Genomic DNA, 18,412 nt, shown 5'->3' with positions numbered 1-18,412 from the left:
CCGGTTCGTGTCTTGCCCATAACCTGAAGGGGCAGGCCGAGCGTATCTTTGCTTTTCCTAACTGGCTGTGGAGTCTGGAAACTGTGTTCTGCTATGGTCCCTATAACCTCTGCTACTTGCTCCTAGCAAGGACGTTCTTACTAAATAAATTGTTGACTGCCCCTGTAGTGAGGTATTTGAAGCTCTGCACAGTCGTGGGGTAAATGACCTTCCAATTTCAGTGGCGGCTCGCACAGTTAAGAGCGGTAGGGCGGAAGTTGGCAGACAACGGGATAAGTAATATCAACTAAAAAAGAAATAAAGCCACTTGATTTGCACTTGCCGCATCGGTGATGTGGCGAGCGCATAGTAAGTGGTTTTATTTATTTATATATTTAATATTACTTATCCTGTCATCTGTCAACTTCCACCCTGCCATTACCTCACTGCTGTTACCTGTGCAGCAGCTACATTCCAATTTCTGATGGGCCTCTCTACCATGGAACAGAACACAGGAAGCCACCTGCCCACATCTATTAGTGCCTGCACACTGCACCTGGGCACATGAAGGATGTTCCAGTGGGGCTGAAACCTCGTTGTGGCATACGAACAGCTGACCCAGTCCTGCGGACTACCACTCTGCCAACAAATACGCTAACAGAAGTTCTTAAAATGCTTGTGCTAGTATGGCTGTGGTTTTTGAGAAACAGAAGTGTGTTTTTGAAGGCAACACTTAAATGGGGGCTGACACTGCAAAGTTTGTTGTATATCCAGCATTTTTTAGGCAATAATAAAAGCGGCATCGCTTATATTCAGGTGTGGTTCACCAGGGTCTGGTGACTAATGTACCTGCTGGAAGATTGAGTTTTGAGCTGTGTAATAAGCCTTTCTCATTTAACCACACCCACTCACAAACCTGCAGTTAACTAAGCACACTTATTGTGTTCGACATTATTTGCCGGATATGGCCCGGGATATGAGGGTAGCGGTCGATTACGCGGTGTACGAGATTCCAGAAATTTGTCAGATGGTGGAAGGGGCCGACATGTAAAAAAAATCAGCTGGAGGAGGGCTCAACCTACAAAAGTTTGAAGACCTCTGCTTTAAAGGATACATTGAGGTTTCAAGCTGATGATGTCAGTGTCAAGGTGTAGGATAATCAATGGGGTATGTTAGGAAGGTAGATTCTGAAGTGAGAGTAACGTAAATTAGTTCCCTTTCGGAAGAATTCACCTGATGTAGTTGACAGTAATCAAGTGATGAATGACGCTGAGGGTGTTGTCAATCCATGACTGGTGTTGGTGAAAGAAGGGGAGTGGGGTGAATGAGTATTGTCTTCTGGGAGACAGAGAAGCATTTACCTGCACCGAGGTCATACTAGGGGCCACGAACGCCACCACCGGCCAAGAGTCAATACCTGCTTTGCATCGCGCCGCCGCCCCGGGACCACAACTCCCGGAAGCCTCAGCGGCGGCGCACACCTCTGACCTCGCGCCAGCGCCCGGAGGCACTTTAAATCGGCGCTGAGGTAGTCGGAGCTCCGGGGAGACAGAGAAGCACTTACCTACACCAAGGCCATACTAGGGGCCACGAACGCCGCCACCGGCCAAGAGTCAATCCCTGCTTTGCATCGCGCCGCCGCCCCGGGAACACAACTCCCGGAAGCCTCAGCGGCAGCGCGCACCTCTGACCTCACGCCAGCGCCAGGAGGCGCTTTAAATCGGCGCTGAGGTCCACTCCGCGGGACGCCGGGCGAAGCCTCGGCCAAGGGTGGGCCCGTTTAAGCCCCTTAAAGAACGGAAAAGGACGGGACGGGCCACCCCTCTAATGCTTGCTCTAAGACAGTAAGATCAGTGTCACTGGAAAAATTGTCTGTGATTAAATATACTTATTGTTTGATCGAGTACCATCCAGTCAATAGCGGGGATGCCTACCTCTCTGGATCCAGGCCATACTACCAGTAAACCAACGGGAGGGTCATTAATGGGTACCTTAGACAATTTCCTTATCAGGGTTTCATCTGCCCTTGCTAAAGATACAGAACTTACTGAGAAAAGGCTATCCTTGGACATAGACTTTAATAAAAGATCTTCCCTGGGCCTCCTGGCAGGAGCCAGATCTCCGGTACATTTACAAACTGATTAACAGGGTACGCTTCCTCCGTCTGGAGTGGAGGCGCTTACCCTGTCGCCTCGGGCAGTAACAATCTTGAATATAAGTGACAATTCTTCTTCAAGAGAGGTGGCTCCTGCAATTGAAACGGGTAGAGCCCCTTCACCTAATATTAAAACTCAATCAGCCGGCCAAGTAAAAGCAGGACCGGCCCAGCAGAAAGGAGGGGTACAAGCAAAAAGGAAGCGCCCTGGGCCCTAAACATCTGTAGGGGGCAAGAAATCTAAGTCGGATGTTAACTCTGTTCCTACCAATGACCCAGTAGTAAGGCCACCAATTAGCCCTACACAACCTCGATTGGTGGATAAAAACAGACATGGAAATCACCAGGACATTATAGGGGAGGAACTGCATCGGGACTTGGGCCCTTCTTTTTGGAAAAAAACTGGAGGGCACTATTAAGAAGATATGTCACCCGCTACATGAGCGTTTGTAATCAATTGAAAACAGATTGGTATGTCTTGAACTTTCACTGGCAGCAGCACAGAAGCAGGCAGCAGCAAGGCACAGTGCGAACAGGGCGAAATCACCTGTAACCCTAGGTCCAATTGGTCCCAGTAGTGGTGCCGGGACAGGGCAGGGCAGTAGGCCTATTTTGTCAACTGATAAGGCGCTCACTGCTAACTCAAAATCTTCTGCTCTGATAGGGGTGGGAAATTCAGCACAGGCTAGTGGGGTTCCCCAATCTACTCTGGCCCCGCTAACTGCACCCTTGGTTCACAATCAACCAGGAGTTGGAGGGACATCTTTGAGCAAAGGGAGAAATCAGGGAGGTGGCACTAAGAGGGATGCCAGGCAGCAAAACTTAACTGCTTTACCCAGTGCTCATAGCGAGGTTCCCTTGCCTTATATCGATCCTCCTCCCCAATCAGCCCCATTTGTGGTAGTCTTGGTAGGGGTCCCATCAGTTGTCCAGGGGAAACGAGAATCATCATTAGACCTCAAGCATAAGTGTATTTTCTGGCTCAACAAGTATCGCCCATTACCAATATATATGCGAGCTGAAATCTTGGGGGTTAGGAGAGTAAACTGGGTAGGCAGGGGATGTAAGACGGTGTCAGGAGACTGTATCATCATTAACTTTAGAGACCAGAGATGCGTTCATTTCATCTGCAACTGGTCTCAAAATGATCAGTCGGATGGGATACAAGTGCTACCTTTAGCCTACTTTTATGGTCCCCCAATTCCGGTCTCCTTCGAGAGGGACATGTTTTCACAGGAGATTGTACCAAACTACTGCCCATTGGGGAACATAAGGTTATTCAATAGATTCCAGGCCCTGTCGGGGCTGGTGGATTGCGACTGACAGTGCGAACCCCAGAGTACCATTCCGCATAGTAGAGAGAGAGGCTCAATGGAGGAGGCAGTGATTCGGATTGGGCAAGTGACCACCCAGAATAGAGGGAAAGTAGGGACGGATGAGGTGGGTCAGTGTAACACGTGTGAGGGTAACACCGAGGTGCCCAAGGTAGATGGGTTATTGAGAAGACAGAATCACGTATATCAAGGTTTAGGGGGTCTCCCTCAAAGGGGTGAACTGGCTGTACCATCTGAAGGATCTTCATGTCAGACATCCCTGATCTCATGGAATGTGGCAGGCTTGGGGTCAAGACTAAAATCGCAGCCCTGGGTAGAATTCATTGACCGCTTTGACATTTGTTTGTTTCAAGAGGTTTGGGCAGTTTAACCAATGTTTAGAGTGGGTTATTTGAATTACTTTGTTCCAGCTGTTAAAAAAGGCCAGGGCGTCCTATGGGGGGACTCGTGATATGGGTTAGGCAGTCCCTGAAATGTTATACACAGTTGCTCCTGGTTGTAAATAATGATATTCTTGGAGTTAGGTTTAGATTCTATGCTAATTTAGAAATTGATATCTACAATGTCTATGCTAGGGGCCTTCAAGGTGGCAAGAAATCTGATGTTGTATCTGAGCTGGATATATTAGTTCAGGCTACCCCTCCTAACACCCTGACAATGATCGGTGGGGACTGTAACACCACTTTTGAACCCTTTGGGTTGGATGATGCACACTTAACAGAGGATGAGGACGCTAGGTGGGGAGTTCCTCAGCTTGGTACTAAACCCATAAGGAAGTGGACCGAGACCGCAATTCAGTTAAAGTGTCTCTGTTTGGGAAACCAGCTGAGGGCGGCCAACTGGCGCACATTGTCAGACAAAATGGGAAAGGAAACTTTTGATAATGGTGTTAGGGCAAGCAACATTGACTATTTATTGGTCCCCCTTGGCTTGTGGTCTACCCTTCAGGATATGGAGGTGGTGACCCGTATTGAAAGTGACCACAATCCCTTGACTGCATTGTTTAACCTGGGTTTACAGGAAGGGGTTGAGGCTCATGGGGGGTCTCTCTCCTCCAGCTTTAGTTTTGGCAAATGATGAGCGCCACCTTAAGTGGTGTCAAGTTGTTGAGCATCAGGAAATTATTGGCAAAATTGAGGGAGATTTGGAAGGGGCACTAGAGGCTCTGGAGGAAGCTACCCGGAAGGGGTTCCCCTTCAATCTACTCTTAGAAGCTCATATCGGGTTTTTTACTAAACTTAAAACCTATTTTTGTAAACCGAGCTCAGGTAAAAGAAGAATTTTGAAAAAGGAAGTGGAGAGCTGGTACGATGGTTCGTGCCGCCAAGCTAGGGGAGAGTTGGGACAAGCCCTAAAAATTAAAGACATGGGCACAATAAGGTTGGCCCGTGCGAATTATAGGCTTAAGCAACACATAGCCAAAAGGGACTGGGAAGAGGCCAAGTGGCAAGATCTCATAGTGGCATGTAGTGCAAAGAACCCCAAACTCTTTTGGGAAATTTTTAAATGGGACAGAGGAGGGAATTGTGAGAGCCCCCAAAACAATGTTGATCAAAACGCCTGGGTTGCTGTTTTTAAGCCCCAATACGCTAGTCGGGAGACGGGGAACAGTGAGGGAGCATTTGATTATACATTCTATAAGGAGGCTGCCTTCACTGTGGGTGATGTGGATAGGGTATTCGACCTTGTCACAGAGGGACGGGCTACCGGCATGGATTGTTTCCCCTGCAGATCTTTTTCTAAATAATAGAGGACAATGGCGGACCTATATTTTATATGTGGCGAACGCCATAGCCCAAGAGATGGAAGTCCCTAAATCATGGAAAGGGACTGAAATAGTGCTGGTCTACAAAAAAGGGGATAAGTCACTTGCAAGTAACTACAAGCCAATTAGCTTGATTGACTATATGTAAAAAATCATGGGGCGGCTGGTTCTGGGCCGAATCCAGAACTGGATGGATAACGATAATATATTAAGTCACCTCCAGGCTGGTTTTCGCCCAAAAACAAGTACCATAGACCAGGTGTTATGCTTCAATATTTTATATTGGAGCACCATGGTCTTGGGAAATGGCTCCCTGTATGCAGTCTTTGTAGATTTAAGGGCGGCTTTTGACTTGGTCCCACGCCACACATTGTGGGAAGTCTTAGCGGAGCAGGGGATGGCCCCAGAAATGCTGAGTTTGGTTGTCCGTCTGCATGAGGGTACGTTCGCTAGGGTTCGGTGGGGTTGCCAGGGAGAGGTTACAGAGCCATTCCCGGTGGAGCGGAGAGTGAGGCAAGGCTGCGTTATGGCGCCGACCTTGTTCTCGCTCTTTGTGAACGGGGTGGCGGATTACCTCTCCCTGGTCCCGACTGACGCCCCTTCGATATCTGGTGAGCGGGTACCGATCCACATGTTTGCGGACGACACCCTCATCATTTCCAAAACACCTAGTGGGCTCCAGAACGCGCTGAAGCGTTTTGAAGATTTCTGCCTCGATAGGGGCCTAGAAATAAATACTGAAAAAACAAAATTTATGGTTCTTACTGCCCACAAGATGCAGGGGTCTGTCAGACCATTCAGAGGGAAGATTTATATGAATGGGTCCCCGCTGGAGCGGGTGGATGCATTCACCTACCTGGGGGTTACCCTCCAGAGTGATCTGGGATGGTCAAGCCAACTGGACATTGCAGTGCTTAAACATTGTCAGCAGGCAGGCATTCTTCTGAAAAAATTCTCCTCATCACTAACAAAGCCCACTAGCCCCTTAATAGAAGTTTACGGGTTGAAGGTGCTAAGTTCGGCCCTTTACGGAGCCGAACTTTGGGAATTTGAGGACTTAAGAAAGTTGACGCTGGCAGAAAACTAATTTTTGCGCAAAGCAACCAGTGTTCCCATAAGTACCCCGCTAATTCCACTAATGTGGGATCTTGGAAAAAAGGCGGTGCAAGATCAAGCATTCTTAAGGCCATTATTGTATTGGCGCCGCCTGTGGACTACAGAAGAATTACAGCATTACGCTCTGGGTCTGAGGGAGATAATGGTTAAGTATTCTTGCCATAAAATTCATTGGCTGAGGGCCATCCGGTCTCTACTCCTTAAATTGGGTATGAGCGAGCTATGGGATGACCCGGAAAATGCCTTATTTCCCTCTAAAAACATTTTCAAAGAAAAGTATTGGGAGATGGTGATTACAGACATGAGGGTAAAGGGATTCTCCTCGCACTTAACAGAACGGTTCTTGGAAATTAAGGATCGACCAAAGCTGGAATTATACTGGGACATTATTGGGAAACAGTTGGACCGTAAGCTCTATTTCCAACTTAGAGTAGGTTCCCTCCCAGTAAAGTCTTTTACAGCTAAATGGGCAGGGGAAAACGGTAATGATAGAAGCCCTAAGTGTGGGGAGGAGCAAGAGTCACTAAGCCATTTCCTATTCTTCTGTCCTTTGTATTCTGCCCCTAGATCGTTGTGGATCAAGCCTGTATGCAAACTATTAGGTATACAAAGACACGGGGAGGCTTTAAGAATTTTATGTACAGACCCGACACCCCTAATTGCTCTGGCTGTGGCCAAATTTCTGAAATGGGGTTGGGTAATTCGCAGAAAACATATAGCGGTAGGCATGTGACTATTAAGCTGTCTATACCCCTAAATATCGGGCGTTATTGATATGAGATTTTTGTTTAATACTCCTCTGGCCCCAAATGTATTTTATCAGATTGTTTTTAGGATTTATGAATTAATGTAAAATGATATTCGGCATTAGTCTAATGTAGTTTAATATCTTTTTTAATAATTAATGTATATGTTTTAATGGATTTTTTAATCAAAACTGTGATTTTTATGTACACTTTTATGACCTAAATCGTCGAATAAAGTTTATTAATTGAAATTGAGTATTGTCTTCATGGAGATGGCAGGAGAATCCAAAGCAAGAGATGATATCACTTAGGAAAGTATGTTAAAGGATGTAAAGAAGGGACCCAGGATTGAAACATGTTAGACAACTAACATGGTTGAATTTGGGCACCAAATGTGCTGGGATCGTGATAGCGCCATCGAGATGAGAGCATCTAACGACCCTCTGGCCACCACACCTCCAATGTGCACAATGTCAGATGTTGGTGGATGTGTTCAACAACCATGCCCCAATGACAACCCTCACCACAAGCTGCTGGGTTCTGTGAGCTAGCACTGTGGTGGAGAGATTGACACTGAGATTAGAATGAGGCAGCAGTACACGCAGGGCCGGCTCTAGGGCGGTGCGACTGGTACCACCGCACTGGGTGCTGACTTCAGCAGGCGCCATGTTTACAAGCTTATTTTACTTCAAACAGCACCTACTGCTATGTTCCTTGCCTCCAGCAATTTCCAGGCAACAATAAAAATGTCAAGCTATCTCCGTGATTAATGTTCTTCCTGGAGAAAGAGATCAGATTTTAGTCTAGTTGATGTTCTGACTGATCATAAAATAGCACAGAGGGTAAATGTGCCTGCTGCTGTCACTGGGTTGCTGCTTTTCTAAATGACATCCTTCTTTACTTGCAATTTATAAGTTAAAATCCTAATATAAAACAGTGAATTAACTGTCATCGGAGAACTGCATGCACACTGCAAAGTTTATGCCTGACAGTCTTGCTCAAGAACTCTTTGACACCTATGCAGGCAGCAGGTGGAGAACCCCTTGACTACATTTCCCATGCGCCACTGTTTCCTTTCAGTTTCCCTGCAGACAGGCTCCCGTGGGGTTGGCCCGTCTCGACTTCCTTATTTTTCACTGCTCACAAGAGCAGCCGGAGCACCAGACTTTGTTGTCACCAGGTGGTTTCACTGCTGCCTCCGAACTCTCCTCAGGTGGTTTCACTGCTGCCACCGACCTTTCCTCAGGTGGTTTCGCTGCTGCTTCCGAACTCTCCTCAGGTGTGCGCAGCTGAAACTCGAACTTTCCTCTGCATCGGTGGGTGACCTCTGCGTCGGTGGGTGAGGCGAGGCAGCAAGGCGTGGAATGAGCGCAACCCGGGGCGACAGCGTCAAGAGCAGCAAGATGAGCTGGGAGGACGACGAGGAAGAGGAGGCAGAGGATTGCGAGGGTTGCGAGCTGGAAACACTCGGGTAAGTGCACCTCTGCGCATCTCGCGCTCCGCCGCCTTCGTGGTTTTTATTTTGGTGATGTTTAAACTTGTCATTGTATAGTACGATTTTTTTTCTTTTGTAACCCGTGTGTGTCACTAACGGGAATTTAAAGCCAGAAAAAAAAATTGCAGCAGTATCTGGCGGGATTATGCGGCTTGGTCACAATACAAAAGACCTCCGTAAATGCTCGCCTTGCAAGTATAAGAAGTTACGACGCACACATGTGTAGGTTAAGGCTCAGGGGGGCTGCATGAAACGAGGCACTCGCACAGAACTAACCTACCGGTGTAACTCGGGGGCAATGTGTGGACTGATAATTAATGGTCAAACTCCAGTTGTGCCCAAGCGGCCGGACTGAAGTATCCTTGGAAACGTTTACCCGGTGACGCTTCGAAGACTCTTCTTCAAGGGCCTCGCGCGCTGCTTCCATGGGGACACCTGTCGGCGCCTTCTACCTTTTTGGGGTATCATTTCGTATCAGAGTTAACACATGGTTTTGATTTGCTGCACCCGCCTTATATTTTATTGTCTTTATTTTTTTGACTGTCCCGCTGTTCTCCCTATGGCTCCAGGTATCTATTTACATTTTGTCAAGTCAGATTTTTCTTTCTCTATATCTCTCGTTTTGGTTTTTACCGCCCTCTCCTTCGCTCTATCTTTCTCTCGTCTAACTTGATACCCTCCCGTTCTTTTCCTCCATAACTCTCACCCTTTTCCTCCATAACTCTCACCCCATTCTCTCCTTGTTCGCCTTTCTCTGTATCTCAACATGTTATATATAATTTTATATATTTAAAACAAATTCCTACAAGTAAATAAACTGAGCAGATGATTTAGTTCAATGGCACACTTGGACCTAAAAGTGCCGGACCGTTCTGTGGAGCTAGTTGTGTGGCATTCGTCCCTTGCATACACTTCTGAAGTCAATCACCTAAGGAAGGAAGAAAGCAAAGGGGAAGAGAGAGAGAGAAAGAAAGAGGGAAGAGAGTGAAATAGGGGAAGACAGACACGCATAGAGAACTAGATACAGCTCCAAGGAACTACAGAGAGAAAAATAGCTCAATAACTAGCGAGACATGCCGGGATCTGGTGATTGGCAGTATAGTGCAAATAACGAGTACACACAACGCAAAAGTCTATTTGGAATCCTTGAATAACAGCAGGGTAGCGGAAGATTACAGATTAGAACCAATGGCAGGGGTTAGGAAACAAGGGCACGGGTGTAGTATGTGGCTGACTTCAGACAGCAACGGCCCTGGGAGACAAGTTGTAGTTGAGTTAACACCTTTTGTGCGAGAAAAGTTGGTGATAGTGCTAGCCCAGGTGGTTGATTGCAGGTTAGCCCACTTCTGAGCTTTGAGTCTTCCTAGTGCGCTCTGTCGATTGCTCCTCTGTATTCCTCGTGCATAAGAATGCATTTCTAACACAGGTCACTGATTTCGGCAAATCCCTACATGGTACAGTAGAATTTACCCATTAAGCAGTGGCGGCTGGTGACATTTGAAAGTGGTGAGACGTAAACGTTGGGCATGATTTTTATATAGCAAGTGATGTGAACAAGTTCTATGGACAAACCTGGGATCCAGGGGGAGTCACTCTCCTGAGAAAGAATTGAAAAAAAGATTGGCAAATTGTGCATTTTAAAGCAAATTAATGTAGCAATAAAGCAAGGCTTATTAAGCAGTGGGTACGTATAGTCTTGAAATATTAAACACATTAAAAACCTCCCCATATCTTCTTGCATTAATTTGTTCAACAGCTATTGTATTGAGTAAATTGTTCTAAATGACAACTTTCGCCCATTAAAATGTGAGCTTGCCCAGTGTCTTGCACAACATGCAGCATTAACTTTGGAAAAATATGCTGTAACCAGACTTTGAGAAACACCAACAGATGCTAGCTGTAACCAGTCCTATTGAAATATGGACAGACAGGTCTTAAAGTGAGCTGAAAAAACTGGGTGCTCTCTAGAAAAGGGACTAAGCAAATGCATTTCTGTGATTCCTACAGTGTGCCACCTGACATATAATTTGCTTTCTCCCTGAGATGTAATTGTATCCAGATAAATGGCACAGCAACTGACATATGCCTAAAGCCTGTTAAAGATTGGCCTTGTCACTGTGTATTCTCTGTTTAAGATAAATGAGTAACAACAATGATTTCTTATAAATAATTAACAACGGAAATGTTTAAATTCTGAAATAGTGAGTCTGAGAATTAAATAGCATGGAGGTATGTGGAAGGAGCTTTGGCCTTCAGTTATTTATGCTTTATGTTAGATATGTATCCTCCTTTTTCTCTGCATATCTTGTCCATCTGCACATCTTCAACCCCCCCCCTTTCCTCTTCTGCATCCTCTTTTCACACTTCCCCATATGCTGTTCCTCGCATCTGTCACTTCACCGCCCCCAACATGCACTGCACTCCCTCAAATTTAAGCACTTTAACTTCCTTTTGCCCTGCAAATATTTTTCCATCAGTGTACCGCCTTCACACACACCCACAGAATTTCAGTTGCAAATGGAATACACAAACATTGTTCTGTGTGCACTGCAGAGAGGCCAACTCACTGACAGGCACTTTGTTTGGCTTTAGCCTTATTGCCTGCAAGCTCCATCAAAGCCCCTCATAAACACCTTGATTCAGAAAAGGGGGTGGTGATGGACAGAGTATCTGAATTAAACAGAACACTCCTACCCAGTCAACAGATCAGGGCTTAATCCATCACCGTTTTTTAGCTCACTGCACCATCCCAGCTCAATACCTGACTACATGCAAATTAGTCTGTCCCTGGCCCAGTGCATCATGGGAACAGGGCAGACCAAACTACCAAGCCAATTCTTTTACTGGAAAGGAAACAAGCTTCCGGGGACCGGTTTCTGGCATTACAGCCGTCTTCGGCCCGGCTTGCTTGAATCCTGATGTCCCCGGAAGCTTGTTTCCTTTCCAGTAAAAGAATTGGCTTGGTAGTTTGGTCTGCCCTGTTCCCATGATGCACTGGGCCAGGGACAGACTAATTTGCATGTAGCCAGGTTCTGAGCTGGGATGGTGCAGTGAGCTAAAAAACGGTGATGGATTAAGCCCTGATCTGTTGACTGGGTAGGAGTGTTCTGCTTAATTCAGATACTCTGTCCATCACCACCATCCTTTTCTGAATCCTCATAAACACCTGGCAAGGCTCAAGCTTCAAAGTATGCATAGAAAAAAATGCAGATAAACAACATTATAAAATAGTTAACTCGTGGGGAATGCTAGAGTAAGTAAAGCAGGTAAAAGAAGAGAGGAACTAAATCGCCGGAATGTATTTCCACGACTTTATCATTCATTGTTTGCAAGTCAATCCATGTTTTTAGCATCAGTGTTAAGAGGGGCAGGTACACAGGGCCAGTTTTAATGCCATACATCGGAACTGGGCACTGTAAGCATATTACACAGTAAGCTCATATCTTTCACTTTGGGCCTGACTCAGATATTTGGATCCATTTCGCAAGGGCGCAAGAGCAAACCCTGCTCTTTATGTGGATCCAATTCACAAGAGAGCAATTGGCGCAGCTCCACTTCTAAAGGAGCGAGCAATGTGTAGCGAGAGCAAGGCACTGGATCAGAATTGCTTGCATCCACTCTAACTATTGAGGAAAGGGTGGAATCTACGCCTTTGAATGACGGATGTCTGAAATCACGGAGGGATGAAGTCTTCTATGCCTGAAACCATGACGCTTATTGCGTCACTGGCCTACAGTGTGCATACAACCAGAGACCCCAATGGCAATGAAGGGCTTTAAAACAGAAAGCCCTGCGTCACGTTAATAAAGTTGATTTACTGCCTTGCTTCCGTCTCCTGCTTCAGAGCAAGGCAGGCAGACTGAAACAGACAGCCCAGACTTGAATACATCAATTTATTTAGAGATCCGATCGTATATCTAAATGAATCAATCTATTTAATATTTTTTAATGTAATGAATAGGAATTTTCACAGGGGCGCAGCCCCACGGCCCTAAAGGAGAATCCATCCCTGCCATTAAGATTTCAATCCCAAGAAGTCTGCAGATTGGAGGCCTTGCTGGCTCAAATTCCGCACCCCCTAAATGCAGAGATTGTTCAGGGTCAGTATTTATCCGTTGCACATATTGTGACACACTCCGCTTAAAGCACGTGGTCGGGGGGAATAATGAGACAATACTGCAAGTTATTCCCCATTCAGTGGTTACCGAACAGTGCTTGTGATATATTTGCACAGCTGATTTGGGCCAGGTTTAGCCTGGCAAACCCCAGCCAGGCAAAAGCAGCCAGGATCTGTAATTTTGTAGCAGGATGTAATACCGAGTTATGTGCAAGTTAAAGTTTGCACCCAATTATGTATTTGTAAAACAATAAAAATCTGGGTCTTAAAGTATATTAAATAGCTGAAAAAAGTTACATTGTATGTTTATTTGTGATCAAATGCAAGAGTCTTGACCTCTTTGTCTCCAACAAATAAGTTAGGCTGTGCTATTTGAAATCTCAAAACAGAGGGAGCAGGGTCAGACTTTGACATAAAATAGGCCCAGGCACTAAAATAAAGTGGCCCCATTGGTTAATTAGAAAGGTCAAAGGGTGAGACATGTTTGCATATTGGAGCAGATTTGAACTTGTAAACACTCATTCTATAAGTGTTTTGTGCAGTACAGAAGACTGTGTGGATTTTAGCTTTCTGCAGGTGATGCTTATTTTAATATCTGGGAAATCAACAGTAAAAACCAGCCCTGCAGACCATAAAACTGGCACAGAAACCAGCAAAATATTTGCCCATACACTGACCTTTCAGACCAGCCCGTTGGGAACTGCCTGATTGCCCTACTGGTCAATCTGACCCTGAGAGGGAGGGCGAGGGAAACGATTCTGTAAGGATTCCCTTATTCGAAAGTCAACAACGCAAATAACAAAGTTAAAAGCAGTCGCAGCAAGTGCTGGTAATAACAGTAGGGTGGGGTGGGGCTGGGGCTGGGAGGGGGGAGTTGTTAGATGATGGAATAGGGAAAAGAGAAAAAAGAAAACTGCTTACGTGTGCTCGCCGCATCGCTGACAAAGCTCATACAATCAAACATTGTAGCCTTCTAGCAAGCAAGCCGGGCTGAAGACGGCTGGAATGCCAGAAATCGGTCCTCGGAAACTTGTTTCAGGTCCAGGGAAGGCATGGCTTGGCAGTTCGGGATGGACTGTTCCCATGAGGCACAGGGTCAGACTGATTTGCATATGGCCATGTCTGAACTGGGGTGTGTGGAGTGCAAAACAACGATGGATTTAGGCCCAGATCTCTGTACTGGGGTGAATGTATGACATTGTTCTGCATTCTGTCCATCAACTGTGGTTTTTGCTTCTATCAAGGAAGACATTGGAAGCCTTCTGTATTTAAAATGTACATTGGACTTAATCAGAGTTCTTGTGAATACTTTTTCTGTACCTGAGTAGTTCATCCACTCCAGCATTTTCTATTTGCATTATGACCCATGTAGTCTTGAATTTGTAGTGGGATAAATATGTCTAAAACTACCAGAATGCGAAGGGAAAAAACGACTTGACAATATAATCCACATTCAGGGTGATGCAATTTAAATAAGTTATTTGGATTGTTTTCTGTTTTTCTTTCCAGAATTCCACGTTTCTTAAATCAGTTCTTTTTGATTTTCAAAGTGGTATTTACAGAGGTTTTTTTTAAAATCCTATTTTAAAATAACACTAATTATTAAGCTGTAGTTCGCAGTGAGAGTCCGAACGTTAGACAAATTATGAAACAACAACAGTGATTAACTGTGCAGGTGGACAAGGGGTGATATCAGAACACCCTGGGTGTACATCAGCCAAACCAAGTTCGTCACTAAGGCCTTAATTACGAGGGCAGTCGGTCGTCCTGCCGCCTGCTATTGTGGTAGCCAGGAGACCACCCAACAATCAGGCAGTGGTCCGACCGCTGCATTACGATGCGACCGATGTCCTGGTGGTTGGAAAGAGCTCCATATCACAGCAGCTTGTGCTGCGACCAAAAAAAAAAGGGCCGCAGCACAAGCCAACATGGTAAGGAGCTCCTCCTGCACGTCTATGTGCCATGCACCTTGTCATGAATGGCACACAGTGCATGAAGGTGAGTGGGGGCACTGCATGTGCCCCCAGGGCCACTTTGCAGAGGCACGCGATGAATGGGGGCCCTGTTAGATGGCCTCCATATCTGTTTCTGACAGACTTTTCTTGGCAGTTTCCCACCATGAAAAGGCTGTCGGAAATGGATATCGTAATCCTGATGACAGTGCCTGCCTCGGCACTGCCGCCATTCAGGGACACGATTCTGATCCACGCCCCATCGGGATCTCAAATCCTGTTGGAGGCGGCGGGCATCCCTCTGACCTCCAGAATTTTAATTCAGTGGTCGTACCACCACCTACGGCCTGTCGGTGTGCGGTACGACAGCAATCTTAATCTGGGCCTAATTTGTTCAATAATTATTTAGAGATGTCTAACTTTATACTCAACACTGTACAGTTATATGCATCCAAATACAGCAAGAAAAGGGGATGTAGCACAAACATGTCAGGCAGCCCCTCTGTCCCAATTCCTTTTTCATTACTCGCAAACAAGATACAGAATGTGAACTTTAATATATTGAAGCACAAGAGGAAAAACAAAGAGACATGGTGCGATTCATAGAATTTTAATAAAATGTCTAAAATGTATCTCTTTCAGAGGACCTGTCCTTTCCGCAGGTAGGGTGCAGAACGTATAATTTTGGTCCTTCACTGAATTGTTGCATCATGCCACAAACCCTTCTACAAGAATTGGGAAAATAACGTTTCTCCTGGAAGCTGCTTCTGTGGGCCTTATGAACTGTTGTGGTTGTTCAGTGTGACACGAGGGGTCTGGTATATTTCACATATTCTCGCCAATCTTATCAAATATTATCAGACGGCTCCTTGATCTACACTGGACAGTCCAACATAGGTCCTGAAGGGCTGGATACAGACCAGATTTGTGGCCATCCATAAGATATATACATACTATACATCTAATTGGAGCTCATTTACTCAGTGAAGAGCTGTCTTGAAATTATGGTGCCTATCCTCCCAACGATGGCCAGCACGGATTGAAGGTGGAGTGGTGGCAGGGGCGGACACAGGGGAAGCCGGCATAAAACAAACACATTTTAAAAAGCGCCTTCTCACTGCTTCCTCGACTTGTCTCTCCTCTGTATCCTCCATCACTGGCCTCAAAATGAAGGACACCCAGGCTTCCAGTCAGCCAATCACAACGCTGCCTTAGCAGCATTGTGATTGGTCTGCGCACCGTATTTCGTCACTCAGACGTTACCTGGGAGACTGGGCATGTTCTCCACGCCGGCTGTAATGCAGCCTGCATGGAGAGCATGCAAAGTGTGCAAGACTGTTTGGCTGTCTGAGCGGGCCGGCCAAGCAGTCATTGCGCACTTAGGAGGGGCTACCGCTCCCCCTTGCCCCTCCCCCTCATGCAAAGCTGCGGAAGTAGGAGAAAATAAAATGATAACACAATTTATTGTCCTTTTATTTTCCCTTTATTTCACTGCTAAAAAGGAGTGAGGTGACGCTCCTCCGCCATAGCGGAGGAGTCGCTATTGCCGATATGTTCTCCAGGTGCTGACCTTGAAATGCTCTTTCAACCCCCCTGGCCTTCATCACCAACACAGACCTACATGCACGCAGACACATACACACATGACTTAGCCATGAGTAATAGCCCTGTCTTCAGGTTCTGAAATTACAGGTTTGAAGTGTAGCCCTTAGGATGTCCTGACTCTCTGGAGTTTCCACGGCTTCCTGCACGCTAGGTACTTGCCCACTGGCTTAGCAACGCAGTCACGTGCTCTGCACGAGGACTTGCTTTGACTTCCTCATGCCATTTAACTGTTTTTCAAAAGTTCACAGTTTGTTGTAGAACCACCAATTCTCAGAAAGGCAGCGCCGCGAAGCTGGCCCTGGATTCCTGGCGGTAAAATGGAAGGGTTGAGGTCATACAAGTGCACACATGTACAGGGGTTGAACAATTCTTTGTTGCATTCAAGTAGCGTTTCCAGTCCAATGTGGGGGCAGCTGGTTTGCAACTTCCTTTCCTCAACTGCACAGTCAGCACTTTCAGGAACTTCCTTTTTTTTTTTTTTTTTTTTAGCTTTTGGACATGTTTAGACGTTTTATCACAGGAGAGAAAGATCAAGATGGTGGGTCTATGTATTAAAAGAAACACTTTTTTTCCTTACTTGCTAACCTAATTTGCATAGTAAGAGAGATGATCTTTTGGTGGTGGAGCTCCTGGGAACCTGAGCATCCTTGCTGTTTGCTTGGTCAGACTATGTGATCTTTGGCAAATAACTCTGCGTCAATGTACTACGATTCTGTCCATATTGGCAGTGTTTAGAAACAGACTATCCCCAGTATTTAGCACTTAAAAAAAAGGGGGGATATACAATACTATGAGCTTGGTTGTTTGGAGTTTAAACCCGAACTCCCGGCGCAAGTAACATTTGCACCACATTCGAAAATGTGTGCCTGATTTTGAGATGGGCATGAAATGTGGAGTAACACACCATCTTTTTGGGTGCGTTATTTCAGCATATTTCCGATTTTGTGTTTGCTGTGGCCACCAACGAAAAAACTGGTGGTAGGAATGAAATATATGCCAGCTTTATAGACTTTCAAGCCATACACACGCACAACACTCAGAACATTGGTGCTTACCCATTTTTAGCGCTGCACCAATCTCTAAGGGACGGTTCACAAAGGTAAACTGAGATGAAAGTCTAACTTTACAACTTTCAGTTTCCACAAAGGGCGTTTACGAGTAGTAAAGTTACAGTTAAGTTTTGGTCTTACGTTTAGCTGATTCCAAAACTGAGACAAAAGACTAACTTTACTACTCGTAAATACCCTTTGTGAATACCGAAAGTGAATCAGGCCATAAAATGAGGCGACAGATAGGGCACACTATCACGTGTTAATCTGATGGTAGAGGCTAACAGAACATTTAGGTAGTCACACAGCTGTATAATGAGAGAGTAATTAAATTGTTTTTAGGTGTTCTTCATACCCTGTTGTTGGCCTAACTGGATCTATATTGGCCACAGCTATCCTATTTTTTTTTTATTACCTTGCGATTATATTGCTCTGCATTGGAGTCACAGCCACTAACCAAGAGATATGAGGTTAGCTTCAATGTGTTTTTCCTACTTGTTTTTAAGCATGGGCGGAAAATCCGTTTCGCTCGCGGATTTTGCGGATTTTCGGTAAATTCGCAATCCGCGAGATTCGCGAATCTCCCGCAAAATCCACGAGCAGCGGATTTTATGGCTTGCTCGCACTGTTCGCGTGAGTTCGCGGCTTCCCAGTACAACTTCGCGCCCCGCGAATAAGCGCAAAATTGCAGAAATACGATCTTAGCAAAATTGAAACTACTTACCAGGTTCAAAAGTTCAGGCTCATCATTAGTAGCCATTTCCTGTAGTGCTTCCTGAGGGGCCCCTCCAGAGTTCAGTTGCCAGTTGCAACTATTATGTGACCCTGCTCTGAACCTCAGAATAGTTACACATATGCCACAAAGGTCCTGAATTACAGCTAAGGGAGACAAGCAGGAGCCAGGCTGGAAGTTCAAATCCATTAATCAGCCCCTAATTCATTATTGTCAGTTGGGGCAGGGCAGGTGTTGTAACTAATTTTGCAACAATGAAAGCACTTAGCAAGTGCAAAAGATCACTAATCAGGAAGCACTAAGGAAGCAGGTGCCAGCTAAAAAAATATTCTGTGACACATTAATCAGCCCCAAATTAATTCAGGT

General features: G+C 45.7%; 1 protein-coding gene across 1 annotated transcript in view; it reads left to right on the top strand.

Annotated features, from left to right (window-relative positions):
- The first annotated feature begins 8,173 nt into the window (after positions 1-8,173).
- The window catches only part of DAPP1 (dual adaptor of phosphotyrosine and 3-phosphoinositides 1), a 176,145-nt gene continuing 165,906 nt past the window's right edge, over positions 8,174-18,412 (top strand). Inside the window, exon 1 of the mRNA XM_086961596.1 lies at positions 8,174-8,566. Within this exon, the coding sequence (XP_086817722.1) occupies positions 8,460-8,566 (107 nt within the window). The 5' untranslated portion in view covers positions 8,174-8,459. The remainder of the gene's footprint in view (positions 8,567-18,412) is intronic.

Source organism: Lissotriton vulgaris, chromosome 3_1 (assembly GCF_964263255.1).
Source record: "Lissotriton vulgaris chromosome 3_1, aLisVul1.2, whole genome shotgun sequence".
Taxonomy (NCBI): domain Eukaryota; kingdom Metazoa; phylum Chordata; class Amphibia; order Caudata; family Salamandridae; genus Lissotriton; species Lissotriton vulgaris.
The sequence above is the reverse complement of the archived record's forward strand: the minus strand, read 5'-3'. Positions and strand labels throughout refer to the sequence as shown.